This window comes from Centroberyx affinis, unplaced genomic scaffold, assembly GCF_046629955.1.
Source record: "Centroberyx affinis isolate AG114_WGS23_722 - 3 ecotype Tasmania unplaced genomic scaffold, CSIRO-AGI_Caff_v1 ptg001778l_1, whole genome shotgun sequence".
In the NCBI taxonomy this organism is placed as follows: Eukaryota; Metazoa; Chordata; class Actinopteri; order Beryciformes; family Berycidae; genus Centroberyx; species Centroberyx affinis.
In genome coordinates this window covers 422,280-447,500 of record NW_027280171.1, presented here as the reverse complement: position 1 = coordinate 447,500, position 25,221 = coordinate 422,280, and the positions used below count along the sequence as shown (strand labels likewise).

Sequence of the window (25,221 nt, the reverse complement as noted above, 5' to 3'; positions counted from 1 at the left end):
CAGTATAATGGACCCATTTGATTTGAGTTACATTGGTTGACCCAAAGTAAACAGCAGCGCAAAGCACAGTCAGACAATCTCTTTCTCCCAATTAGAGGCCAGAGAAGCAAAATGTTCTATAACGTCGAGCAACCAATCAAAACCTCCCAACAGTGCAGCGCTTCCGTTGGGTAATATCATTCAGCCGGGGACAAGACAGGGAGGTCTACCTAATTGCTCTAGATCTCTGTTTCTTCCCTCATGCAACTATTCTTAAGGGGACCATGTATTTGACTCTAGCAGAACAGAAAAAGGTTCTAATAGCCCCCTTTCCACTGAAGGCCAAAAGCCCAAGAACTTTGGCCCAGGAACTCTAGCCTGGAACTTAGGCACTGGGCTAAACTTGTTAAAGTGTTTCCACTGAGCAACCTGGTCCCTGCGTAACCATGACAACTAACTTACACAACTGCTTGTCATCAAACATGGCAGACAACGCTGCTGTCAAATGTACTGTATAATCGTCAACATTAGTTTGAATTATTTTGTGGGAAGTTTTAAAAAAGAAGAAGGTTGCAGGATGAGGCTAACATCATTCACATAAAAAAACAAAGTGTCATTGCTGGGCAGTGATTTAAACGCCTACTGAAGACGTTAAAGTACAAAACAAAACTGCCTTGCCTGCGTAAGCACAGGCATTTTTTTCCCTTTAACATTAGTCCTTTACTGTGTGTGTGTGTCAAACTTGGAAAGTGAGTGATAGTAATTGGGGTATTTTCTAGACAGCTAAATAAGGCCAATGTTGGTTTTAATATACGGTATCAGGCTAAAAAAGTTCCAACTCGTAACAGTCTTATTTTTCTATGTGTTTTTCTGTGTAGCAAGATGTATTTTTTTTTTCTAAGATAGCAGCTGAAAGTAATGCAGATTTAAGCATTAACATACCTAGTTTCTAACAGGTAGATGCTCATTAATGTGAGAATGGCTGCACTCAGTTACAGATGTTACTAAGCAACACCCCCTATTTGAAAAAATATAGAATGTGATGATGTATAAGCATCAGGGATAACAGCTTTGGCCCTGAGGATTTGGAAGGCCCAAGTAGTGGGGCTTTAGCCTGGTATCCAGCCCCTATGAATCGCAGTTTTCAGCACTCTTCGAATTTGCATGGCGATTCATAATATGAAAACTGCGATTCATAGGGGCTGGATACCAGGCTAGTGGGGCTTGAGTTCCTGGAACTAAGTTCAAGCACCAGCTTTGGCACTCAGTGGAAAGGGGGCTAATGATACCACTTTGATTGTTTCCTCAGCTTTTGTACAGTATATGAAATCAATACACAGAGAATCAAAGAGGCGCTTGAGCGGCGCTGCAGACAATCCATGCGATCCATTCTTATGAAATGTCAAATGTGTTGGAGGTGCTGCGCTGCACGCTGCCCCGCTGTGTGGACAGGATTACATATTGGATCTCCTGTATTGGCCAATCCATCAAACATGAGACACTGCATTTTACAGTCATATTCAAAGACACATTCTATATCACAAACAGTTACATATGTTCTGTCTTTCTTTCTTTCTTTCTTTCTATTCCTTTTTTGTGCAGACTTATATGGATATGGCATCCAATCCTGTATTTAATGTACTGTATCCTGAATCCTGAATTTAATGTACTGTAGCTCATCGATTATGTTCTATATTGAACCCACTGGGTTAAGCAACTTGCTGATAGCTACTCACCACGCTGACTTTGAAGGCATAGAGCAGGTCAAAGGGCAACGCGGCCACCAGGTCGATGATGAACCACGTGGTCAGGTAGTGGATGCAGATCAGCCGAGCATCAAAGATCACCTGGCCCGACTGGCTGACGTAAGTGGTGCGAAAACTGAATACAATGTCTGGCAGATGAAGAGAAAGATAGACAGACAACCAGAGTTAGAAGATGGGTTTATGTAAATGTTAGGGTTAAGGCTTGACAATTCACACTGCGCACCTACAAGACACCTCTCTAACCCCAAACACACACAGTATGACAATTTAATTTGTCATGCTGCAAGCCTTAACCCTGTTAATATCTATATACCTGTTCAGTCCCACAATACAGTCCCCCCTACTGCAAATGTACAACCAACCTATGATAAACAGTATCTCCACGGCGATATCACTGACAGTAGTGCTGCGGGTCAGGTCATCATCGCCGATGAAACACACATTGTAGGGCACTGTCACAGCAACATAAAATGTAGCCAGCAGAATCAGCCAATCCCAGCCGGCCTTGAATGTGCTGTAGTGAAGCAAGATGAACTTGGACTTCTTGGCGTCTGCTACCTTGTACTCCGGCAGAGCAGGGAGGTCCCCAAACACATTCTGGATGGGAAAGGATAAGAAAACAGGACAGAAGTTGTGGACTGACTTTTGCAAATCGATTTATAAAATCAGTAACCTAGCTAATTTATTAATTGATTACAGATAGAATTATGAAATGTAATAATTTTAGTCATATAATAACTATTTATTGTTTTATAAACAGCAAATATATTTTTTTTAAATGTCAAGACCCAATAAAGTAATAATTATGGCCAGGGAACGCCAGACTGCTACTAGATTTTAGACTATTAATTTTCCATGATACCCGAGTTGCCCAGTTACAAATATTTTGAGTGCATGTCAGCAGAATAATATGGCGGAAAGCATGGAAGTTGTGTCAACAGTTAATGGTCTACATAAGTTAATAGGAAATAAACAAATTAAAATGTCAATCAAACACCTGATGCAACAATTTGCTCTGCCTGATTTCAAAAATACAACAAGAGCCACGAAAATAAGCTTCTTGGTTTGTTACAGTGTCCATGCTGTGTTTTCGGACCAAGACACTGACCTTTGCACTTGGCTTAGGCTTGGTTTAGAGAAAGATAAATATTTCTGTCTCAAAGTCAGTGTTATTGTTTGTGTAGTAGACTAACTGTAAAACACAGTCACATAAAATCACTCTGAAACAGTATGTGAATGTTACTGCACCACGAATTGGATTATGTGACAATAGCATGAATTAGACGGACAATTTTCACCTATTTGTAACAGGCAACTACAAGTTTTGTTAAGGTTAGGAGACTAAAACCATGTTGTCACGGTCTTAGTAGGGTTTTGGGCATGGTTAAATAAGAACAACAAATTTTAATTCTGTACTAATAACAAATGTTAAGTTTGCAAAGTTGAACACATTGGTATCTGGAAGGTGAAGTATCAGCCCTGGAAGTATCTCATCAGTAAGCAATCACTAACCTTTCACACATGTTCATTGTTTAGCAGTCCATTCACAAAGACTAACGGAATTGTATCCAATTCCGGACACGGCATCCAATTCCGGCTACTCGGTCACTCCCGTGTTTACCGGCATTTTTATACGGAGTTCCCAACCGAAAGCTAAGTGACGTAAATTCATACGCATTTCAGAAGCTAGGTAACAAATTTCATAAATATCTATACACATTTAAGCATATAAAACACTAAGTTACGAACTTTGTCACGAACAAGAAGCAGGAAGCCTTAAATCCCACTTTGGGCGACAGTTACTTCATGTAGAGAATCGGTATTGGCTGATAAATGGAAAAATAAGAGCTTTGAGTACATAGCCTGCACTTCTTACAAGTATCTGTGACATTGTGAAGGTACAGGAAGGGTTAATAAAGGGTTAATATGGAGTATATGAATACACCGACATGGACGAAAGTAACGTTAACGTTACGTTAAGTGTCCGGAATTGGATACGAATTTTGAATTTTTGAATCTCAAAAATAGGTGCGCTATCATCCATTTGCAGGGACTGGAAGAAATCAATTACAAGTTAATGTAAAAGCGATATTAAACTTTAAGTAAGACAGATGGAGGATTGTTAATTTATGAGAAACTTCAGCGAAAACAGTACAGGAAGAAATATATTGGTATATGATTTGGATTTTTTTGGTCATATGCTGCCCGGAATTGGATGCCCTGTTACACAAATTGTTCTGTTAACGTTAACGTTAGCTTAGATTGTTAGCCACTGTGCTGTGCTAGCAAACAAATGGCTGAGCTAACTCAAGCTCAAGGAAAAACACAGACAACTCATTTCTACTTTAGCATTACTTAGGTTTCCTACCTGGTGAGTGCTAGCAATATTAGCAGTAGACATGATAATATGGAGATATCATAAAAAATAACTATTCCCTTTGCTGTCCTCCTCTTATTACAACATACCAACTTATCTCAACGTTATAACGAGAAAAGTTTCTCATTATAACCAGATACTGAGCCGATTTTTTTCCCCACTGTGTCCTCAGTCCTTATACTAAACATTTGAAAGGGTTAGAACATGAAAATGTGTTTCTTAGAAATTCATAGTTACCATCTTTCTATTTCCAACCAAAATAAATCTTTGCTAACTTAGTGTAGAACTGATAACCTAGCTAACCTAGCTAAATAATGTATGATAGCTTTTGCAAAGTGTCAGCCAAAACTGAAAAACAACAAGGTTTGTTACGTCGCCATGGTAACACACTCTGCTCTAGCCTCAGAGACAGCAGAATGCCGGTCTATCAAACAGCTGGGATGAAACCTATGCTACACAAACTTGCATGTACATTCATTTACTAAAGCATACAGCATATCCCTGCCCATGTAAAGTGCTCTTTGATAGACAGCACCTGAGGTGCCACTAGACCCAGCTTGTTCAGGAGTCTTCAGCCCCTCCACTTCAAATTTGGCAAGTGAAAAATTACTTTTTCATCTTGTTTGCTAATTTCCATGTCCTAACATATATAACAAGGAATGCCAAAAAAATTTAAAAAATAAATAAATAAATACATTTTACATAGAAATTCCAGCCAATAATATAAGTAATTTCAACAATCCCCTGTCGTATAAAACCTGCAACTTTCAAAGTGACACAAATGGTAATACTGGGTACAAACTATTCTGCCATGGCGTCCTGCACTTCTGCCTGCTCCAACTCCTGGAGGAGGCCAGCGCTCTCCAGTTCTTCTCAGTCACTTTCCATGTTTGCTATGGTCCACCCCCACCCACGTTTGAAAGATCTCTTCTCATGTTATGTCCCATTTTGTTTTTGTTTACCAGAAATACGTTGAGTTATGGAAGACCTGCCATTTCATGTTGTCTTTAAACGATAATGATGTTAACTCTGCCTGTTCTGCGCTCAGGGACGGGCTGTAGTGTCTGGTGGTACCTTGTTGAGTTTAATCTTGCTCTTCTTCTCCCTGCTATGGAGGTGACCAGAGATGTGGTAGAGGACGGTGCTGCTCCGCAGGCGAGCTGAGCTGAATGGAGAGCCTGCCTTCACCCTGCCCCGCCGGCGCTCTGAAAACACACGCACACGCACACACGCACACGCACACACGCACATGCAGTTATTGCGCAACCTCCCCCTACAATACTTTACCCCCCTAGGTTAACTCCTGATGACTAAATCTGTCATTATGCTTGATGAAATACTTAATATTCTATCCTGGAAAGGAAAAAATGAATATGTAACAGCAAGACTTTGTCATTTCCCAGTAAATTGCACAATTTCTGAGTGAAGTAAAAAAAAAATACCTGGGTATTTATTGTCATTTTGCTTTTGTAAATGTCAAAGAACATTTGTTACCTGTTTTGATTCATATTATTCAGCCGTACGTATTGGTTGATGATGTCTTACCGCGTAAACACTATCTCCAGCAAAACAGGACAATTTTCGGCTTTGATAAGTCGCGACTGGGGCAGATAGGTGGTTAGGTGGGGATAGTATTTGTTATGGTAGATTGCTGCTGAGGTACGTTTGTGTGTGTGAGTGTGTGTGTGAATCTTCCCAGTGCAGTGCAGTAGATAAAGTAGAAAGCGCAGGAGTGATGTGTTCAGATTGAGGAGCTGGGTGATGGGAGAAGGCACTTTATTGCTGCTGGGTTCAGAGCCCCATTCTCACTGTTGCAAACGCGCAGCAAAGGACTAAAGCCAGATTGGCTCGGGGGGGATAACGGCAATAACAGGACCAGAGAATAGAAGCGATAACTGCTTCTGAGTGTCCTCGGAAAGTGTGTGTGTGTGTTTGGTGGGATGTGTGCGTGTACGTGCATGGGCGTGTGTGTGTGTGTGTGTGTGTGTGTGCGCGTGCGTACGGACCCCAGATGAGGCGAACAGACAGGGCCCATCCATAACGCAGCGCAGCCTTGGGGGACGCGACACGGCAGGAGCACAGAGACAGAGACACGCTTATTTTTAGATCTAATGAATTTCCCTTCGCTTTTATAGCCATGGTGGGAGGTCATGTGCGTGTCCGTGTGTGCATGTGTGTGTGTGTCCATGTGTGTGGAGGGGGGGGGGTGCATAGGTAGGGCAAATTGGGGAGGTGGGAATAGATAAAAGCAGCTGGGGTAGATGAAGGGAAACAATTGGAAATAGAGCTGAAAAAGAGAGAGATAGAGAGAGAGAGGGGAGGAAAGGACAGACAAATAAGGAAATGTTTGGCAAAAAGACAGGGAAGAAAGCCTAAAAAGAAGTGGAGAGCGAGAGAGAAAGAGAGAGGAGGGGGGGGTGGAACAGAGATTATGCAGAGAGAGAAGAGAACATTTGTGACACAGTAAGTAAGACAGAACAGAGAAAGGCCAGAGTAATTAGATAGATTAAAACCAATGGATTGAGAAGAGAGGAGAGGAGAGGAGCTGCTGACAAAGACTGGGCTTCCCTCTTCTGCGCACATTGTCCAATCAGTGTGGGGTGCATGCAGAGAGAGAGCTAACTGGGTTGCATCTGAGGTGTGTGTCACTGTGTGCCTGTCCGTCCTTGAAAGGCTTCCCCCTGCATGGAGTGAAATGCCCCATTGTGCCACTGCTGCGCCGGCTCAAACACGCAAACACACACCGACACACCTTGTGCCTCCGCACCGAAAACGGCATCAAAATGCAAATGTTTGTGAGAATTACCATGCATACTCCCATTTAAAAGAGCTTGTCAGACCCAAAGCCATTACGGCGAGGCGTTCATCTCTGTCTAAAAGCACGCTGCATCAGCCTTTCCTTTGCTATGGAAAGCACTTCATTATGTGAGCAAAAATAACAATGCTTTCTGTTTCCTGTTCTCCGTTATTTACAATAATGAGAGTAATTAGGCAAATCCAGGAGGGGCATACGTGAGATGAGAACAGTCAGTCTGCTGACTTCACACAGACAGACACACACACATACACACACGCACACACACACACACAAACACACTGACCTTCCCTCTTGCTTTCTTTGCTGCCTTTGGTTTTAGCTTAGGCGATGTCCTTAAAGGCAGCCTTTGAAGAAATTGATTTCGAGAGCAAAATTAGCTACTTTGTCTCCCTTTAGTTGTTCTCTGTATTTACAGTAATGAACATAATTAAAATCCTGGAGGGGCAGACGTGAGGTGAAGTTCTAACAAAGACTAGGGAGGAGAAAACAGGCTGATGACTCCACAGTTCCCCACACTCACACACTCTCTACCTGCAAGTAAACACAGTCAGTGCTACAGCACTAGTGTTGGGCTGCAGCTCCTTTAACCCTTGCAATCGGTATGAGATTTTCTAATAAGATTACAAAATAAAGTAACTATAATCATGAATATTATGAAGTTGTGTCGTCATGAATTGATATCACAATCCTGCTTCAGCCTCCCTATACTGTAGGTCTACTGTACATTTTGAAGAGAACACCTGAGAACTACATGAACTGAATCACCATAAACAAACCTGTCAGCCATCTCTTCAGCTGTTCATCTATTCAGATACCTACAGTACTGAGCAGCTGTTTGAGTGGGTGTGAAAAGAACATAAAGTCACACTGAAATGAAAAAGGACTTTTTTTGCCTTTTTAGCCCATTCTAACTATCAATTCGTATGGTATGAATCTCATTACTTTCACTTCCTGGAAAACAGACAATCTTTAGTGGTGACTTCATCGTGCACAAGGAGGCTTACATAACAATTCCAACCAATAAAACCATCACAGGTTTTTGAACAATCCCGCCTCTCTGCCCCCCCCCATCAACTAAAACTGCCCTTTTCTCCTTAACTGATATCCCATTGGTTTACACTTTTGAATGATCCCACCCCAAAATCCTGTTTCAACAGAAAATACATTACATTAAGGAAGCAAGATGCTCTCAAATGCGGTTTCATTGTGACTTTAAGCACTTAAGTTAAAGGAAGAATGAAACAATGGTAAGGTAATCTGTCCTCTATCTGTCCTATTAGCCTTTTGTCAGAGCTACAGAAGCTACAACCAGCTTAAACAAAATGGCAATGGTACAGCTTTTGTTTTTTACTACGTATATTGTGGGTTGATTTTGGAGACTCTTTTGCTGGTTTGTTGTAGTTAAGTCAACATACTTACACCATTTCCTTCATTTAGCACAAAATCCTTCCTTCTCACATTCTTTCTTTATGGTCAGTTACACAGAGAAAAAGCTGTAAACCGTGAGCAATCCATTCAGCAACAACAACAACACACACACACACATGCATGCATATACTGACCGTCTCTCTTGTCCTCGTGGATGGCTTTGGCTTTAGTGTCAGTGATGTCCTTAAAGGAAGCCAGAAAGAGCACCACGTCTCCCTTCTCGTTCTTAATGGGCACAATGTCCAACAGGCACCAGAACAATGCCGCTGGAAGGGAGCACACACACACACAGACACACACACACACACACACACACAGACACATGCCCACAAAATCCCATATTTATATGTACAAATCACATAACCGTACTGTTTCCTGCATTTAGATTATACGCTAACTCTACTCAGAATGGATTTACAGTGTGTGTGTGTGTGTGTGCGTGTGCGTGCATGGAGCAACAGTTCAACAGAAATCCCAGAAGGAGTGTTATTAGTATCTACAGTAGAAAATCCCTTGGGAGGAGCGGAGCCTTTAAATAGAAGTCACTATTCCCCAGGCACAGCAAGAGATGAACCCGGGCCAAATCTCCTGGTGTAAATGTATACAAAGAAATAGATTGCTTTTCAGAAGGTCTCCAGGTCAGTATCTGTGTGTATGTGTGTGTGTGTGTGCTTGCATCAGTGTTTGTGTGTTTGTGCTCATTATTTTATCAGCTGGATAAGCTCTTGATTTATTGACTTATGTTGTGGTCATAAGTTGCTGATTTTTTGGTTTAAAAAAAGCACCTGGAATGGCAATACCACTTACCACCTCTACCATTTATCATGCTTTGTTACACTTTCATATCATACCTGGGCATACATACCTGCACAAGCATTTATGAGATGCTTTTTGGCCAGATAGTCTCCTCTTTTGAAGGGATTGGATAATTCCAGTTATCCAAATAACTTAAAATTGATATTAATGTCAGCAAATGTACCTCTTTGATTTTAATGTCAAAATAATCAGCCAAATTGTCCCACCAGTGATCAGATTCATTATAATCCTGAGAAGACGTACCCTAACCTTCATACGTCTTATACACAACTATTATACTGTTTTGCTGTTAATTTTAGTAGTAGTGCTATTTTGTCACTTTTGTCACTCATCAATATATTACTGTGTTTGTTAATTGAATTACTGAATTCCTTATTTGTAGGTTAACTGTTCAAATCTTATTATGGGTGTTGGGTGTATGGGATGTTTGTCTCAAAGGTAGGAGGTTCAACCTCTCCCAATCTCTATTTTTTCTTTATTTTTTCTCCCTTTCTCTTGCTCTCCTCTGTGTCTCTAATTGTTTTGCAGCATGCACACTATGTCAAGATGAAGGTTTCTAATGTACAGAGTATATTCCACCCTTCATTTCAGCATCTGAATGAGTAGAGTGCGTATGAATGAGCTTCAGCAGAGTTGAATTGCTGATGAAGAGGGAATTCCCATGGAGTTCCCTCCCGTTACTCCCACTCACTAAATCTTTCTTGCCTGGTGATGAATCAATCACTGTGTGTGTGTGTTTGTGTGTGTGTGTGTGTGTGTGTGTGTGTGTGTGTGTGTGTGTGTGTGTGTGCGAGCGCGCGTGCATATGAGCATGCCTGCGAGACAGGGCAACAACATCAAACACACAGTGAGAGAAAGAGTGCTCCTGATTGCGAGCACGCAGCTTTCTCTTTTCTCAGGCAGACAGACGGAGGATGAACCGAGTCAATCAGCGACGTCTATTTTCAGGACTCTGCTGTGACAGACGGAGAGGAAGGGATGAGACAGCATGAAAAGACAGAGGGAGGGAGAAAGAGAGAGAGAGAGGGAGGGAGAAAGAGAGAGAGAGAGAGAGAGAGACGGGCATGGCAGACAGACAGAGAAACCGACAGACACTGTATGATCCGAAATACTGAGAGAGGAGCAAGGAGAGGTGGGAGAAAAGGGAGAGCAGAGTGAGGAAAAAGGTGTGGCAGACAGAGAGAGAGAGAAAAGTAAAGGATAAAAAGCAGCAGAGAATGAGAAGAAAAGGAGGAGACAGACATAGAAAAGTGTCGTTTCTGATAGCCAGGTTTTAGCCCGGCTGTGTCTACACTGACGTTCTGAACTGGGCTTAGCCAGACAGCCGTGTTTCATAACCTGGTCAGACCGGCCCACAGTTCACTGCACGCTGTGACAGAGAGGATAAACGCTTGTGAATTCTATTTAAAACGTTTCCTGTCTCCCTTGGAAGAAAAAAAAAAAAACATTTTCTATTTCAATAATTAGCCGTTCAAAGCTCTTGTTAAATCTGCATTACAAAACCAGCATTTGGGTGAAGAATTATAGGAAAGGAGCACAATATCTGACACAACCTGCACACTGTCTGCACCAATCTGTCTGCACCGAATAATTTCAGAAGAATATATCATAAACTATCCTGGTGCTTGTTTGACTTACGCACAAATTAGAAAGCAATTGTACTTGATATATTGTAATATATCAAGTGAAACTATGACTTGTGATGGAGCAACAGCTGAGAATTTCACTAACAAATAGATGCATTTGTTGCAAGACTTAATTCACAAAATAAAAACAAAATCAACACTTAAGTCCTACAATATGAATGGTATTTAATGCAGTAAAACAAATACCATAACATATTTTTTTGTAAATCTGAGAAAATGTAAAGTGAACCCTGCCATTGCCATGCACGGAGGCATGGCACAATCACACATCACAGAAAGCACATGTCCATTGATGTCCATGTTATGGTTTTCTGGAAATCTATGTGTGAGCATGTGTGAGACACGCTCATTATTTTCAAATCCGTTTTGATCATTGGCCAGCTGGCTAATCAGCAGAGACACAACCCAAACTATACCACACCACAGCTCGCTGCTGGGCTCAGTGGACTTGAAGGAGACGGGGTGAGAGAGTCACTGAGATGACTGCTATGAAAGTTTAACGTGTCTCAGTGTTAAATAATGATTGGGGGACGTTCCTGACTGATGGCTTTGTTTAATCGCCTTTTAATGAGAGCGGGCCGCTGAAAAGACCTATCCATTCATCCCTCCACCCGTTACTCCATCCATCCACGGCCCCATCTATGCCAATTTAAATGGGTCCTCTTCAGAAATAGCCACAGAGAAAATCACCATCCATTTAAAGAAATACACAGGCAAAGTCCCACATGGTAATGACTCTTAAACTCTGGCTGATGACTCTTAAACTCTGGCTGTGCACTGTAATGGCTTTCTGTATTTGTCTACTTTCCTTGTCTCCAACCCTGTACTGCTAAGTGGTAAATGAAGGCGCACGATTTCTTCTTCGTCAAGGTATTGTGACTAGGCATATTGATGACTCATAGATTGACTGATTCATATTGATTGGAGGAAAGGAAGGGGAAAGGAAAGGAAAGGAAAGGAAAGGAAAGGAAAGGAAAGGAAAGGAAAGGAAAGGAAAGGAAAGGAAAGGAAAGGAAAGGAAAGGGACAAGTCAGGACAGGACAGAACAGGATAGGACAGGACAGGACAGAACAGGAAAGGAAAGGAAGACGGAACAGAGTAGCTCAAAGCAGAGCAAGGAAGCAAAATGAAGGAAACTGAGGCAACAACTGAGACTCAGCCCAAACCCAAACTTTGCGAATCCCACTGACTTTCTGCAGCTCACCCGTCTTCTTGTAGAACATGATCTCGTCCTTGAACTCCTTGCGCTCCTCCAGGGCGTCGTCGATGCTGAGGATGATGCTGTCACTGGTCTCGGGCCCGTACAGGAACTTACAGGCGCAGCTCTTCTGCATGACCTCGGCCCGCGAGAAGCCCGTGAGCTCGCAGAAGCCATCGGAGCAGTAGACGATGGGGAAGCCCTGGGACACCTGAGCATTGGCCAGGATGAAGTTGCTGTCTGCAGGAGGAGGAGGAGTCATAGTAAAAAAAAAAAAGAACAAGTCAAAGGCAATAAGTTGACTGAACTAAATAACGAGGAAAGGAATCAACATACAGAATGAAGTAGAGGTAGAGATGACTTTATTCTCTATGGCAGGACTTCTCAAATGTTTTCATGTCATGAATCCCTAGATAGAAACACATTAGGGACATGGATGACTCATTTGATAGGATTTTGCCCCAGGGACTCATATGGGAAGATTTTTTGTTGATTTAGTATTGAATTGCAAGGCTGTTCACACTGTACATTTCTAACGAATTCAAGTACAGGGATATTGAATTATTCCTAATTTTTCCGGGGACCCCCTGGAACTCCTTCAAGGACCCCTTAAGGTCCCCGGACCCCATTTTGAGAACCATTGCTCTATGGCATGTCACTCATCTGGCAAAGCACAGTATAAATGCCATAGATTAAGATTACCATGGGAAGTTACCTTTTTTTAAAATGTCTTTATCCAGTGATTGGTTCATGGAGCACATTTTGCCACTGAGCAGCTCTATTGGAGCAATTGTGGTGAAGTACCTTGCTCAAGGGCACTTCAGTGGTAGCTGTTGAAGGAGGAAAGAGTGTCTCTCATTCACATTCCTCACCCAGATTTTCACCCAGCTAGCAGGGAAAGCTGTACCTTCTGGTCACTAGCCCACTTCTGTAACCTCTGGAAGTTATACTAGAAGTTATACTGGCTGACCAGAGGTGTCACCAGTGTGAGAGTGACTGCTCAATATCTTTCTTACTTTCGTTTTTAATGTCATTTTATGTATTTTTTCAGTTTTATGTGAAGCACATTGTATTTGCCTTGTGTATGAAATGTGCGATATAAATAAAGGTTGCCTTGCCTTGCCTTGCCTTACCTTGCCTTGCCTTGCCTCTGGGCTATCGCCAACCTGTTTATACACCTTCAGATAATAAGAATGTAAACAAATTCAACTGCTCAAGGAGCGCCTCCCTGCTTGTTACACTGAATCGGTGCTTGTTTGCCATCAGGGCTAAGAAATGACCTTTCAGCAGAATGACACCGCGGCTGATGGGATCCTCAGCTGATGAAGGCCTGTGTGGGGTATGAAGGTCATTTGCCTCCGTAAATGGTGGTTTTATCTGCAAGTTGAAGTACCTTGGTATCCTTCCTTTCTTTAAAAAACATTACTCACTGTCTGTGTCAAAGAAAGTGACACTGAATTCACGGTGCCTCCACTGTGAGAGTTACAGTAAGGAGAGGTTATGTGTTAAGGAGAAAGTTTGGTAAAGCAGAGAGTGAAGAGTGAGATCAGTGTGGAAGAATCGCATTAGCACTGAAGTCTATCACAATTAATTGGACTATTTGTGTCTACTTCTAAATGAGTACCCTGTTGAAGTGGACCAGCTGTTTACACCTGGATCCATCTATTAACACACACAAACACACACCCACAACCGCACAAACACACACACACAAACAACCACCCACACACACACACCCACGCATACACACAGTGCCAGCTTACAGAGGGGGAGGATGGTGCTGAGCTGTGCTGATAGAAAGCTAATGTTTACAGTACAATACACAGTACACATCTGACAGTGGACTACTTTGGCTTGGTAAAATCTGTATTGTGTGTGTGTGTGTGTGTGTGTGTGTGTGTGTGTGTCTGTGGATGGACAGCTGTAATTTGATAAGGAGTCAAACCTGCTGCTCAGCACAACACCTAAGTTACATAACATCCTCCAAGTCTCCACCCACACACACACACACACACACACACACACGCACGCACACACACACTCTCAATCACACACTAACAAACACAAACGCACAAAGCGACATGAGCTGGAGTATAATCATTGCTTGAGACATCCCACAAAATGACTTGTTTCAATTACATTTCATTACAGAAATCAATTTTCTGCATCGATAATTCTTTTTTCCACCAGCCACCGATGTTTAATTGTTTTATGTTGTATGTCAGGCTTTGTCAGAGGAAACCGCTGCAGATTCGAACTGGGAATACAGACTCTCAGAACAAAACCCTTGTACGTGTCCCTCAAGAGGAATTAGCGACACGCTCCTTTTCATAATCCCATTCACCGAGCCACAATCGCATCGCCACGCTCGCTGGCGCTCTCTGAGAATTTGAGATTCGAGTCAGAGGCGTCGGTTTTGAGCGGCTTGACGGGACAGAAGTGCAGATACCCTCAGATGATGCAGTAGTGGTTAACCCTGTTTATGGAATCCTATGAGTGAAAACCTGCAGCCGCCACCTCCCCCACCAAAAACAGTCACCATAAACGAATAAAACCACAATGACAGAGAGCTGCACTCGCTCATAAAAGACAAAAAAAAAATGAAAGAACCCAGAGAATGTGTTGTCAGCAGTACTACTGTGCGTGGCCCAGACAGATGGTCAGAGCGGGTCGGAGCGTTGGGACCGGCTGTCAGACGCGGGGCCCCTCCAGGCTCCGGGTAAGCAGAGACGGAGCGACAGGACCGCTGGCCTCCCTGGGACCCGAGGCGAGGGCCTGCAGCCTGTCTAGTGGCAGGAGAGGATGGTGCTGAGTGGGCCCGACAGAAAACTAATGTTTACAGTACAATACACTGTATATTTGACAGTGGATTACTTCTGCTGGGTAGAATCGATATATATTGTGTGTGTGTGTGTGTGTGTGTGTGTGTGAGGAGGGGAGGAGAGGGGATGTGAGGTAACTTACACCCTGTTTTGTGGTGCAGCTTGGACTGCTTATCAAATTTCAGCAGACTGTACGCACGCACACACACACACACGCACACACACGCACACACACACACACACACACACACACACATACACACACACACACACACACACAAGAAGCAAGAAAAATACATAGTCCCCCATCTGGAAGCTCCTTAGTCTGTAACAGGACAGATTGGATCCAAGCACTAGATTGATTTGGGGCAGGGAGGGTTGCAGACAGGTTTGAATAATCATAAAGCAAAGGGAAGAAAAGTTAAAAGAAGACAAGGTACACTCCCATCCTTTATCACTTGCCACTTGAGCTTTTACCAACTTAAACTCTCACTGTCTCTGTCTCTGTAGCAATTCTATCCAACCCCTCTTTTCCACTCCCTCCTCTTGTTTTTGGAAGATTTCAGCAAGGGAGAGGAGTGTGGATTGGTCTCTATTTGCTTGTTTGTTCATTTGTTTGTTTGTGACAAATGATATCTCAGATGCTCGGATTGGTACAAGAAGGTGCTATTTGTCACTGATTGACAAAGAAGGGGATTGCCATCACCTTTATCGTTCCTGTCCTTTTTCCCAAGATCCCTCCTTCCCTCTACGCTTCCTCCTCTTCCTCCCTTCTTCTGTCCTGCTTTCTCTGCCTCCCTCCTGCCTCCCTCCTTCCCTTCCTCCTTCCCTTCCTCAATCCCTCCTTCCCTTCCTCGCTTCCTCTATCAGCCTTCACTCCCCTCCCAATCCTCCCCCCCCCCCATCCCTCCTCCCTCCCAGCTGTTCTTTATATCCCTCCTACCGTTTTGGATCTCTCCGCCTAATTACTCTTCATCTCCTCTCAACCCTTGGAATCCCACCAATCCATCCCTCTGTTCCCCGATCTATTTATTTCCTTCACTCTTTGCAAACTTCCCCATAACCTCTAGGAGAGCGTCATCCGTCTGTCTTTACCTCTTTCCCTCCTCTGCGCCCTGAAGCTCCGCTAAAGGAACAGAAAGGAAAGTCTCCATTCCTCTCTGAATCCTTTCCATATTCCGCCTCGCTGTTTCTCCACCGCTCCTTAGCTCTCTTCCCTACTTCTCTCTAGTCTTGTTTCTCTTTCTTCACCCTGTCTCTTCCTGTCTCCCCACTCTCTCTCTCTACCTCTCATACTCTTCATCACCCCCCCCCCCCTCCCCCTCCCCTTTTCTCTATCTCCCTATCTCTCTCTCTCTCTCCTCTGAATCTCTTTTGGCTAATTGCTCCTGTGTAGAAGCCCATAGATCATCTCCCCTTGTGCTCACACTACTGCCTGACAGCTGCTGGAGAAACCCCACAGGGATAGAGGGGAGAGCAGGGAGGAGGAAAGACAGAGATAGAGAGGGAGGGGAAGAAAGAGGGCAAGGAGAGAGGGGTAAATGATGGAGGGAGGGTGCGAGGGGGGAAAAGAGACAGAGAGAAGGAAAAAAGACAGCAAGAGAAGGAGAGAGGGAACCTTCTTCTTATGTAATCACAGTCGACCGGAGCGCCGCGTAATTGTCAGCGAGAGAACGATTTGTCAAGCATCAGTCAAGAGCGGCCTATTAATAAATGAAACTTAAATGTAATCATATCATTAAATCATATCTTCCTCTCCGCTTGTATTCCTTTTGAGGACGAGGAGAGTTTTAAGGCCAGGAGCGGTTTGTGTGTGTGTGTCTCCCCGAAGCCAAGGATCTACTTTCTCAGCAGGTCAGTGCTACAGTAACTACTGTAGGTGGGTCAGAGGGAAATCTGTGGCAGCTCAAACTGCAACATCAGGTGCACTCCCTCACTACACCCTCTTTAAACAAATGAGATATGGATGTGGGAGAAGGGAGTTGAGGGGACGAGGTGTGTGTGTGTGTGTGTGTGTGTGTGTGGAGGGGGATATTTCGTCCACACACTGCTTTGTCCCAGATTTGAGGTTTTATAATACACACACACACACTCACACACACTCCATGGACTTCCTCGACAGCCCCTCGCCGCCACCAACTGCAACCCCTGAGCTATTTCGGGAACGACAATCGATGCGATGGGCGAGCGAGCATGGGGAAGCCAGGGAAACATGGCAAGAGAGAGAGAGAGAGAGAGAGAGAGAGAGAGAGAGGGAAGGTGAAACTGACAGAGAAGCACAGCAGGGAGAGCGGGAGATGGATGGAGCGGCAGGTGAGAAAGTGAGAGATGAAGGGGGACGGGGGACAGGTAAAGGGGAAGAGAAGGGGAAGGTGAGAAATACACCGAGATGGACGGATGAGGGCGGAGGAGCGAGCGAGGCTGATAGAGAGAGAGAGAGAGAGAGAGAGAGGGAGAAAGTTGAAACTAAGTGAGATAAAGCTGCGAGAGGCGGAGCGACGAGAGAGGAGAGATGGAGATGGAGCGTGGCGAGAATGGGCGGGGAAGTGGAGAGATGGATGGAAAAGAGAACAGGAGTTTTTAGAAAGACCTCCTCACCTCTCTGCAAGAATTCATACAGAGAAGTCACAGAAGCGCTGTGTCTCTCTCCTGAACAAAGTCACTCCCCGGTAACCATGGTTACCACTGACACACACCATGGCAACCAAGGTTACAACTCTACGGTTTGTGTTAGCGGCGGATACAGTATCCTCACAGTCAACACTTGGGATTATGCGATTAGTGCCACATAGTCAAGTGACTCCGATATTCATGGAAGTGGTGAGTTGCTGTATCAACAAATTGCGAATCAATCAGCTGTATTTTGTGGTGGAATCGGTGGTGAAAGAACACACACATACACATACACACACACACACACACATATAAGCATGTACACACACAGATACAGTATGTGCATGTGCAAAGACATCCACACACACCCACATCCATGTAATCAAAAACACGTCCACAAATCACACCAAAGAGCTCAAGTGGAGTAGTAATCCACTCAAACCATATAATTGAAGAGAGAAAATCATTAGACAAATCCACCGCCTTAATCACTTGTGCGGCTCTTTATCATACAGTCCCCCAGGCTCTCACCAACAGAAACATTACACCAGTCATTACATTCCTGTAATTTGCGAGCCTGCCTCCCTCCCTCCCTTCCCATTCTCTCTCTCTCTCTCTCGGTCAATATCTTTTTCACCCTCCATTTGTCTATTTCCCTCTCTGCTTTCTCTAAATTTCTTTCATAGCCTCTCTCTTTCTCTCTCTGTCTCTCTCTCTCTCTCTCTCTCTCTCTCTCACCACCCCTCCCCCTCCCCTCCCAGTCCCCTTTCCCCATTTGAACAATTAATTGAGTCTAAAAATGTCCGACTTGGCTCAGACTTCCGCTGGTGAAACCCCGTTTGTCGATCGTTTTGGACAGTCCATTAGAGACGGTGATTAGGAGAGGAATCTCACTAATTAGGCTCGTTAACGAGGCAGAACGTCCGCGGCAACGGGGACGGAGATGGAGACGGGAGACGGGAGATGGGGGACGCTCTCATCAGGAAGTCCCTTAAGTTGGCTGGAACAGACGAGGGACTCACCCCCTTTAAATGCACAGTAATAATCAAGCCTGGTGACCTTAGAGGGAGGCCAGCGACTGCATGCTGAGTCCACAGCGATGACGGCAGCTCTGTCCCTTTAACTAAACGCTCTTTCAACCAATGCCGACTTTGCAGAGAGGGCTTGTTAAAGCCAGTGGAAACTGGGTTGCTGTTAATTCAAAAACACTAATTTCCATTTTCAACACTTAGCTGATCCCCCTGTCTACCTCAGGTTACAATGAGTGAGCAGGAGTAGGAGTGAGTAGGTAGGGGTTCAGTGTCTTGCTAAAGGACACGTGTGAATTCAAAGCACATGTGCTTTTTGGACATGTTAGTTTTCATATGTGGACTTTTTCATGTTGTATTCTGACATCACGTAACTTCAGATGTGAAAATTTCAGTTCAAAAATTCACATACAAAGAGATAATTCAGGAAATGGGACATTTCACATGTTTGCATATTAAAACCAACATGTCCAAAAAGCACATGTGCTTTGAATGCATATGTGGGTTTTCACATAACTTTTTTTGTACTGGACACATGGCTGCTGATGGACACACATTGGCTGTTGTAGGGAGCAAAACTATGCATAACACCCTGAATAATGCCTGTCAAAACATGCTTTCTCAAAGAACCTATTTTTTCTTTCTCTACATATATTTTACATACAGATCATATTTCACGAAAGGAACATCATTTGCGTTCTACATGATCTGTGCACTGAGCTCCAGCACAACACCATCCTTTTTGTTTATTTTTGTCCTAAAAGGAGACAGTCCCAATATTAAGTGGGCTTTGGAGAAAATGGAGCAGCAATGCCAGTCCACTGCCACTGAGCGAGAGCCCCCTCCGCTGCCTGCAGCACTACAGTCAATGATGATTGATTACGCCCTCACAGTCTCATAACTGCACTCATTACTTCTTTCACCATCATTCTCTGGCAGAGGACAACACCAGACCTGCCTTTCCACAGGTAAGCATGATGAGATAGTAAGGCGAACGTCCACTAAACCGCTATTAAAGGAAATTAAAACTGTTTTTTTAGCATTGTATGACATAATTCAGGTGAATCCAGGCAGGTAAATCCAGGTTATCTCTACTAGGCCCTCATTTGAAAACATATGTGCGTCAGCAGTTGTTTCTGTGGGTTTAAAACACAGTAATTAGCTCCCTAGGTCTTCCTGGAGGTCAGAAGGTTGTCGGTGAGATGGAGCCATATAGAGTTAGCATCCGTATACACTCTGTCTCCTCTCCTCACCGGGACTCCGGGATCTGCCGGTGACGGCTTCTTTTATTGTGTATGTGAAACCCCGGTGAGTTTTTAAGCATTCGTTTGGCAGCAAGTGGTAATCACGGCTTGGGATCCCCCAGCCACTTTTCAACAGCTTAATTAGAGGTACCGCATTTAAAGAAAGTTAATCAGCGGATGGGAAACCACCGCTTTACTCCACTTATGTTCAAAGAGAGGGGTAGCTGAGCACATGGGTGTGTGTGTGCGTGCATACACACATACACACACATACACGCACGCACACATGCACACACCCAAATGCATATGAGCATAACTGCACACCAACAAACAGATATGCACAGATGGCATAAGACGCATACAAACACACACACACACACACACACACACACACACACAAGCACACTTTCAGATTCTAATAAACTTTCAAACTAAGATATATGCGCATGACTGCACACACACACACGCACAAAGCTCTGTGGCACAAACTAGCAGAGTGCTGAAAGTACTGCACACTTTTCTCTCTCTCTTGCTCTAACTCACTTCCTCCTCTCTCTCTTCATCTCCCTCTTTTACACACACACACACACACACACTCACACACACACACACACACTCACACACACAGGCTCCCTCTCTCTCGTTCACACGCATACACACTTAGACATTATCACCGTCGCCCTGTACCAACTCAACACACACAGCTGTTCCAGGTCTTGGCGTCAGTGAGTGTGACAGTAATTACCTGCCTAGTGGAGGTGGTACTAGTGTGTGCTGAGAGCGAGAAAATAGCAATCTCAAAGAATGGTGGAGAATGGGGAGCACACAGCACACTCCGGGAGGCTTCACACGGCCCTCTGCTGCGACTGAACGGCCGAACAATCTGCTTCATTTGGCAGCCGGACAGAGTGACATTGTCTCCATCTCCCCGATGAACGCCATCACACGTTGACAGAAAGTCAAGTCAGCAAATAGTTCGCACCGGTGAAGTGATTACAGTAATGACTTCAGTCCACAGGTATTACATAACAACTCGCTATGGCTGCATTTAGATAGCACTTCATCCACATGATCATTTGCATGTAACGTCGCTGCCAATTATAGAGGAAATAAAGAGTTTAATTCCAAAATTAGATATCCACCATTTAAAAAAGTGACCTACTCTTGTACAATGATTGATCGCACAAAAGGAACAAATTATTGTCCTTTAAAAGGATAGTAGGTAACTTTAATCAGGGGGTGACAAATGATAACACATTGAAATTGAATGATAATGGGGTTTTGGCCTTCTGAAAATGGATATATAGTATTCTGGGAATGAACTCCTCAAATAAGTATACTGTGGGATAAGTGGTAATACACAATTTTAACGAGCAGTGCAGCACCAAATCCGGCTTCAGTGATGGACAGGTGATAAGACTAGTCTCCTGGATGTCACGCTGGAGTAGTGATGACAGAGGGTGTCACAGCACTCTCTCACAGCCGCCACAGTGCAGACCTATACTGCTGCAGACAGATTCTGTTATTTTGGATACAGTACAGGCAAACAGGGACACACTGAACTCAACACGGTGATCAGGAGGTGTTTGTGTCTGTCATTCTACAACGCACACATGGTAGAACATCAACACTGTACCTCCCAATTTGATGTTACCCTTCAGAATGTCATAAAGTGGGCTACCAATTAGTTTAAAATGAACAGCAACTTAGCCAAAGTCATGTGATGTTGGAGGATTGTGTAGAACAGATGTGTGCTCTCCTCCTCGTCCTCCAAATGAGACAAATAACCATCACATAGCTGTTGGTTTCTTAAACTATGGGGCTATATAATATGGGGTAATTTTGGCCGGTGATTTATGTTTTAAGAATTTAAATGAAACGCTCATACAGAGCGAGTTACAGAGTTAAGAGTGAGCAGGCAGGGGCTCAGTGTCTTGCTGAAGGACACTTTGACAGGACACACAGCTGTTTCTGGGATTAAACCTGAGACTTTCCAGTTATGGGACAGTCTCTGTAACCACTAGGCCGCCCCATGGGTCACCACATCAAATATATTTAAACAAGCCTGCGTCGTAGCATGCGATTCAAAAATATCTCCCTCGAGTGTGGGGGTTGAAAAAGTCTAAGAATCTCTTTTAAAAGGCTACTAATAAATGCAAAACTTTGCTCTGAGCACATGCATGATCAACTTGAGGCCTCCTCTAATTTATTTTCCATCCATTCCTATCATGACCCGTTTGCAGGTCTGACCCGTCTGCCTGGGCTCTGGATGACGTCAAAGGGGATCATCGAGCAGTGATCCCAGGCCTTCCCTTCTATTTGCTCCTGGCCAGGCCATCAGACCCAATTTGTCCCGTCAAGCTTCGCTGCCTCCACTCTGCCCCATCTTGCGGTTCAAACCCACTGTTAATTTCCGCTACCTTGCAGCTCAAGGACAGCGGTTCATTCACCGGGGCTTGGCAAACCATTTGGGCCGGGTACAGTAGTACCACTCTAATTCCCCTGTGAGGCTATTAGTACAGAGCTCCTGTCCAAGCAACCGAGTGTCTGCTGCCATATAGTCTACCTGAGCATACAGCCATGCTCAACCTGCAGAGGGTTTGTTTGTGGAGACTGAAATAAAGATGCATCTATTGTTAGTATGGTGACGCTCTGAGTCATTTATCAACGGGTGTGTTCCTCACTGCTTTTAAGCCAGCCCGGGTTACCCCGCTGCTAAAGAAACATACACTCAACCCATCTCAGGTTGAAAATTACAGGCTGGTTTCACTCCTCACCTTCCTTTCCAAGACACTTGAGTGTACAGTCTTTAATCAAGTCTCTGCCTGGGCATTGATTTTGGCCTGATTTTTGCCTTTAAATGAGTTCAGTGAGCTTATGCAAAAACAGTCTACAGATACAAGTTTCCAGCTGGGCTGAAAGAGGGATAGGGAATGGGAGTAGACTAACTCAGTTGGACTAAACATGGAGCAAAAGTCAGCTGTAAAAACATAGCTGATTTCAAAGAGTCTCTGCAACAGAAGTTGCTCATTATAAAAAAGAACTGCTCAAGACAGGCGAGAGAGTTCAGACAAAAGCTGTCGTTTAAAAAATGCCCGTGTGTGCCTCAGCCCGGGGAAAGACCTGCTGTAATGCTGCCGCCGACCAATTAATTTTGATAGATGCGACTGCTGCTTTCAGAGCGGCGGGAGGAATATCGCACTCACCGCGGGACTTCGCACAGATATGATGTGTGAACGGCTCACAAAACCTGCATTTATTCAGGTGCAATCAGTACAAATGTATGTCACAGGAATTGCGGCTGTAACTTGTGAACAAGTTGTCCAAATGTCTGCTGTGTCGCTGGGAGCCTGTGTGGGCGCCTAGTTAACCCTCTGTCGCTGTCCGCGGTGCTGAAGCCTCAGCAACTTAATTGCGCTAACCGGCTACTGAGGGAGCGCTGTGGCTTTCTATAGCTGTGTCTCCTCTTGAGATGTGAAACAATTTTGTTTTGCCCTGAAGTTAAACTCTATATCTGCGCAAACAGACTGGCGTGTGATAGGTGGCGCCCTGAGGTCTTCCTGTAATTAAAAGACCGTGCGCACCATGAACAACAAACACATAAATTTGGAACAACTGCAAGTGTGTCTACATGTTTCATGACACACTGGAAGCCGTTAGAATCCCTTGAGTTTAACAATTTCATTTTTGCAGATGGTGTCAGGCTATTAACCAATAGGCTACTCAAGGTGCGCCAGAAAATACAATTTGCTTTGTCTAAGCTCATTACAGATGCATTTAAACAAAAAAATTGAAAAGAGGACGAGGTTTAAAAATAACCATTAAAAAAAACTTACGAGTGCCGTCAAACCGCGTGGCTATAGTGTCCAGAAACGTGTTCTGCGGCGCTAATAATCCCTTCATCACAGGCATTTTCCCTCCTTGATGTCGAAGTCCCCATCAAAGTTACGGAAGACAAGGTGCAAGTCGTCCAAACGTGTGAGGTGCGCCCATTAAAGCCGCTGAACCATAAAGGAAACAGGGAGCTGTCCGGTAAACTAAGCACAGTACGATCCCTATCCACTGGAGAGTGCATGTGATGCGCGCACCCGTGCGTCTGGAGCCTATGTTGCGTGTGGAAATGACAAGAGAAGATGATGCCCGCAGGTGCAATTCAGGTAATAGCCAGGGACGACCGTGAGAGAGTGAGACTCCCTGTCAGCATTGCCATTATTATGCCGCTGGATTCAATGATCATCTCTCCACAGCGCGCAATGGTAGGAGACATCAATCACTCTCAACAACAACTGTGATCAAAGCGCAAATGGGGGTGTTTCACAGTATGGAGACACACTGTTGCCGCCAATCAGAGACAGAACTTTTTATTTATTTATTTCTCTACGAATTTCTCTATTTTCTATTTATTTCTCAATTTTCCAAAAACCTATCTGTTCTACTTTTAAACTTCTTTCTTTTAAGCTTTCTTTATTTCACAAACTCTCATCATCACATTGTCTAAGCTGTTTTCTCGTCATAACGCTTATCTTTGTTCAATCACATATACAAATATCGATCTGCGACTGAGACTGACACAATACACACAATACTTACACAATAGAGCAATAGCAGCCAACTAATCGCTTAATCGATAAAAGTCGCAGTAAAAGAATGCGAATGAAAGAATGGATTTTCTATATATTTGTTCCTTCTAACCCCTTCTTTCATGATATGGTACTAGCCTTTAGTAAATATAAAATAGTCATTAACATTAGTCAGTGCATAATGGAGACAATGGAATTTGGGGATCTTGAACCTCAACCAGCCCAACAGTGCTTCCTTGCGGTGCAATAAACTGATATGTCTTGGAGACATTACGCAAGAGAGAGAGAGAGAGAGAGAGAGAGAGAGAGAGAGAGAGAGAGAGAGAGAGAGAGAGAGAGAGAGAGAGAGAACAGCATTTGTTCCCATCTCCTCAGATCAATCCCATAACGACAATTACGCACAGAATGTTGAGCGTAAAAGAGCAAAACATCAAACAAAAACAGTGAAATAGTTGCACACCAGATTACTGAGTAAATCCTTACGGAAAGAGATGTATCGGTCATTTACGAGCCTGTTACGTTGCTGATTCGGTAGTCTGACTATCAACCTGTCCAGGCTGCTCTCTCCAAGCCCATACCTGGCTGTCTGGCGCACAGCTGACCACAAAGAGAGGGAGGGAGATGTCGCGAGTTTTTAGCGCCACCCGCTGGTAAAATGAAGCCGCAGACTCACGGATGCTGTGCTTGTCACCACAGGCTGGAGTCACACACCATGGACCAAATGGAGATGTTCAACAGGCCTATCAGCTGCACGGTAGCGCCCTCATGTGGACAGTAAACAGATGCAGTTTCACCCTCCATTGAGTCAGAATCATTCATTTCTTCAAGTACATGGTGTTGGGAAAGTTCAGGATTTTGTCTTGGTGACATTGATGCCAGGACATATTATCAATTCAAAATACATAA

General features: G+C 44.0%; 1 protein-coding gene across 1 annotated transcript in view; it reads right to left on the bottom strand.

The window, feature by feature from the left end:
* Positions 1-23,647, bottom strand: part of kcnh8 (potassium voltage-gated channel, subfamily H (eag-related), member 8) — a 47,046-nt gene extending 23,399 nt beyond the window's left edge. The window contains exons 1-6 of the mRNA XM_071529310.1: positions 23,572-23,647; positions 12,035-12,268; positions 8,503-8,634; positions 5,197-5,327; positions 2,108-2,342; positions 1,716-1,873 (exon numbers count right to left, since the gene is read on the bottom strand). Coding sequence (XP_071385411.1) covers positions 1,716-1,873; positions 2,108-2,342; positions 5,197-5,327; positions 8,503-8,634; positions 12,035-12,268; positions 23,572-23,647 — 966 coding nt within the window. The remainder of the gene's footprint in view (positions 1-1,715; positions 1,874-2,107; positions 2,343-5,196; positions 5,328-8,502; positions 8,635-12,034; positions 12,269-23,571) is intronic.
* Between the last annotated feature and the right edge of the window lie 1,574 nt (positions 23,648-25,221).